Source organism: Monoraphidium neglectum, assembly GCF_000611645.1.
Source record: "Monoraphidium neglectum strain SAG 48.87 unplaced genomic scaffold scaffold01243, whole genome shotgun sequence".
NCBI classification, from domain to species: Eukaryota; Viridiplantae; Chlorophyta; class Chlorophyceae; order Sphaeropleales; family Selenastraceae; genus Monoraphidium; species Monoraphidium neglectum.
Genome location: NW_014012385.1, coordinates 11,459 through 15,809, shown reverse-complemented (window position 1 = coordinate 15,809; position 4,351 = coordinate 11,459). Strand labels below are relative to the sequence as shown.

The window sequence follows — 4,351 nt, the reverse complement described above, 5'->3', positions numbered from 1 at the left end:
GCGCGGGCGCGGGCGCGGTTCTGCAGCCGCCGCAGCAGCAGCAGGAGCAGCAGCAGCAGGAGCAGCAGCAGCAGCAGCAACAGCAGCAGCAGCAAGTGCCCCCTGAGCAGCAGGTCCCGCAGCAGCCGCAGCCGCAGCCGCAGCCGCAGCCGCAGCCGCAGCCAAGGGCGCAGCCGCAGCCCCAGGCGTTGCCGCAGGCGCAGCCCCAGGCGCTGCCGCCGCAGCTCCAGGCGCTGGCGGGCCTCCTGCAGGGCGCCGGCGCCTCGGGAGGGGCGCCGGACCTGTCGGCCCTCATGGCCGCCCTGCCGCCGCACCTGCAGCAGCTCGCGAGCACAGTGCTGGCGCACGCGCAGCAGCAGCTCCACGGCTCGCGCCAGCACGCCCCGCGCGCGCCGCCGCCGCAGCCGCTGCAGCCGCCGGGCGAGCAGCGGGGCGAGCACACGTCACGCGAGGACGCGCCGGCGCCCGCGCCCGCGACGCCCGCGGTGCCCGCCGCGCCCTTTGGCGGCTCGGCCGCTTGCGACGGCGCGACCGCCGCGGGGGCGGGCCCCGCGGGCGCAGGGAGCCCGGGGGGCAGCTCCTTCCGCTACGAGCCGGCAGCGGCTGGGGCCCCGGCGGACGAGCAGCCAAGGGTCAAGGTGGAGGCGTGCACCGCAGAGGCCGCGTCGCCACTGCACGCAGGCGCTCTCGAGCTGCCCACGTCGCTGGGGACGCCCAGGCCGGCGGGCGAGGGGGACGCGGCGGATGTCAAGGACGCGGCTGCCCAGCTCGGGCCCAAGGTGAGGGCGCAGGGGCAGGCGTGCTGCTGCCGTGCCTCGGTCTGCTGGGCACCCGAGCTTCACGGGTTGCGGGAGCTCGGCCGCCGCTGCACCCATCTTGCAAGCAGATTTTTGCGTGTTTGTGCGTCTGGACCCGTCTCTCACTGCTGCCGGCCGCAACCTCGCTTCCGCCTGCCTGCCACGCGCCCCCCTCCTCCACAGCAGCCACGCGCCGCGCCTCTGAGCAACGGCGGCGGCACTAGCGGCGGCGGCGCGGCGCCGCAGCGGGCCCCCATGCGGGCCGGCTGGGGCCACAAGGGCGTGTGCCAGGTGGACGGCTGCTTCTGCGACCTCTCGACGTGAGAATGACGTCATGCGTCGTCACTCCCCCTTGGGACCGCCCGGGCCGCCCGTCAGCGCCGCCGCCGGCGAAGAGCAGCGCAGGCCGCCTCACGCCGCGCACCCACGCCCCTTTCACCCCCACCCCACCCCCTGCTGCCCGGGGAACCTTCCCCCGCACCCCACAGCTCGCGCCACGCTCCTTGCCCAACCACGTCCCGCTCGAGCCCCTGCAACTGCCGAAAGCCTCTTTCGTATAGTGAATATCTCACACACACACACACACATGCGCACAATAGAGCCTCCACACCAAATAGACCGAAACCCCTCATTCTGCAATAACGCCCGAAACCCCTCCGCGGCGCAGGCTGCGCGAGTATCACCAGCGCTACAAGATCTGCGAGTACCATCTCAAGGTGACGGCCATCATGCGCGACGACAAGCCGCAGCGCTTCTGCCAGCAGTGCGGGCGCTTCCACTCCGTCGACGAGTTCGACGGCGCAAAGCGCTCCTGCCGCAACCGCCTGCTCAAGCACAACGCGCGGCGGCGGAAGCGGGACCCTGTGACGGGCACGCCGCTCGGCCCGGCCGCCAACGGCGCCGCGGGCGGCAGCGGCGCGCGCAAGCGGCGCGCGGGGTCGTCGGAGGGGGACAGCGAGGAGGATGAGGCCGCGCGGCGCGCGTGGGGCCGCGGCCGCGGCGGCGGCGAGGAGGGCTCGCCGGGCGCGGGCGGCGAGGGCGAGGATAACGGCGGCAGCGGCGGCGGCGGTGGCGGCGGGGCGTGGGGGCTGGATATGCTGGCTCTCGTGGCGAATGAGGGAAACGGCCTAGGCGCGGCGGGCGCGCCCGCAGCGCGCGCCGGCGACCCGGCGGCGCCCAACGGGGGCACGCGCGCGATGATCGCGGCGGCTGCCGCGGCCGCGGCGTCCGGCGGCGGCGTGGAGTCGGACGCGCTGCAGGCGATGCTGGCTTCGATGTTAGGGCGGCCCGGCGGCGCCGCAATGGTGGCCGCAGCCGTGGGGCAGCTCTCTGCGCCAGAAGCCGGCGCTGAGGCAGGCGGCTGCCGCGGCGGCCCGGACGCCACCCCGGCCATCGGCGGCGGCGGCGGGGAGGCGGAGGCCAACGCCGCGGCGGCGTTTGCGGCTGCGGGCTCGGTGCGTCAGGACGGGGCGCCTCTCGCGTCCTTGGGCGGCGGGGCGCCGGCGCCGCAGGCAGACCCAGCTCACCCCAACCAGGCCAGCAGCAGCGAGACTAAGCAGGAGGTGCCGAGCGCGACGCCTGCGGAGGAGGGGACCCCCACCAGCAGCGGGCTCAGCGGGAAGGCGCCATGAGCGCTGTGGTTCAGGGAGCCCTGCACAGTGCCGAGGCCCCCCTGGGAAGAGACGGCGGCTCGCGCCAGCCCCGGCCCGCTCCTCCGGCCGCGGCGCCGCGGCGCCTGCCCTGCGTTGTGTTGTGGGAGATGTTTGGGCTCGGCGACCGCCGCGCTCGGAGTTGAATGCATGCGTTGTGGCATGACGAAGGGTCGGGGCTGCCGCGCCGCCGCGCCGCCGCGGTACGCGCGTCGCACCCCACCCAGCTGGGCTTTGACTCGCGCTCTTTGCCTTCAAGTATCGGTTTTTTGCCTTCATCGCGCGCGGCTTGCCCCTGGCGCCGCACCTTTGACCATGCGGCCGCATTCCGTAGACCCTGCGGCCCCGAATTCAGCGGGCGCACGCAGTCGGCGCCGCCACCCAACGCACGCGGCCTACGGCTGGCGGCTCGGCCCCAAGCTCCCCACGGCATGCCAGACGAAGTGCGCCGAGCCCCAGCCCTGGACCGTCCAGGGCAGGTGGTCTCGGCGCACCGCTGCCTGGCGGGGCACAGGCGGCTAAGATGATCTGCACTGCTGAAGCGGCTCGCGACGGCTGACAGAGACACAGCGCGTGCGCGCGCTCTTGCGCGTCGACGGTTGTGCAATATGGGGGCATGGCGGCGGAACTGCCTTTGACCAATAAAAGCATGATGACTTGAGTGCGGCCGTCCCGCATGCGTGTGGGGGTTGAGTGGACATCCTGCAATCAGAACACTGTGGGCGCCGCTACCTTGGCGCTGCTGCCTTTGACCTGCGGACCGATGATGTGTGCGCCTTGGCAGGGCTTGCAATGACCTCGCATTGGCCAACCCCCTGTCATCCCCCCTCCTTACGCCGCCCTGCCCGCCGCGGCTGATGTGACGCCGCCGCACCCATGCCGCACGCGCTCCCCCTTCATGCGCCGCCGCCTGCCGCCTTGCGCCGCTGCAGTTGTGCGCGCATGTGCTGCACTTGCATGCACACATGGCGTGGATGTGCGGCTTGCCCATGCTTTCCTCATTGCCTGCATTGCTTGGATGGCTTTTCGACTTGGGTCCTCCCTTCCCCTCCTCCCAGCATGCCACTGCGTTGAGGACAAACCCGGCCATGACTACTTCCTTTCAAGCCTGTAAACCCTTGCAAACCTAAGCATTGCTGCCAAGAAAGGGTTGTCGTCCTGGGTGAGCCGAGTCGCACCCATTACACATCAATAGGCCCACGCCTACAGCAACCGCGTTTGATGTCGCCATGCAGCTGCTAGGCCAACTCCTTGGGCGCAGCGCTGCGGTCGGCCGCCGCACTCAGCACCTGCAGCCGCGGCCCTCAACCAAGAAGCCGCAGCATGTCGGATTCGTCGCCGGTCGCCCACGCCGGCCGCGGGCCTGCCACGGGCGCCTGCAGCTGCAGCGAGCCCGGGGGCGCGGTGGCTGCATGGTAGGCGGCCCGCAGGGAGGGGTCGCCCGCCGCTACGGCCAGCTGCTCACGCGTGAGCCTGGTTTGCGGTCGGGGCAGGGTGCAGCAGATTTGAAGGCGTGAAAGGCTCTGCGGCAAGATCGGAGAGCTTTGGACAAGCTGGCGTGATGGGTGAGAGCCAGCAAGCCTGGTGAAGGGGCTGCACGCCCACCCAGGCTTTGCCCTGTGGCAGCAGCAGCGCCAGCAGCCTTGCCGGCACCCCCTGCACCGCCCTGCCTCTACGCCCCCGTCGCACAAGACGCCACGCGACCCTGAGGGCCACAGCCAGTGGCGGCCCTGCAGGCGCCCCCGAATCGCCCCGCGCCACAGGCGGCTGCCCGCCCCCACCTGAACGGCCGCACGACGGGTGGCAACGGCACCGCGCTGCCGGGCTCCCAGCACAGCAGCTTGCCGGTGACGCTGCAGGGGCGCGAGAAGAGGTCCGAGTAACTCGCCAGCCACAGCAGCAGGC

The 4,351-nt window shown here is 72.4% G+C and overlaps 1 protein-coding gene across 1 annotated transcript; it reads left to right on the top strand.

The window, feature by feature from the left end:
* Positions 1-293: 293 nt before the first annotated feature.
* MNEG_7163 (Putative squamosa promoter-binding-like protein19) lies at positions 294-2,428 on the top strand (the record flags this gene model as incomplete). Its single annotated transcript, XM_014044367.1, has 3 exons — positions 294-779; positions 981-1,117; positions 1,465-2,428. 3 exons carry the CDS (start codon positions 294-296, stop codon positions 2,426-2,428), a joined length of 1,587 nt encoding a protein of 528 aa, XP_013899821.1.
* Between the last annotated feature and the right edge of the window lie 1,923 nt (positions 2,429-4,351).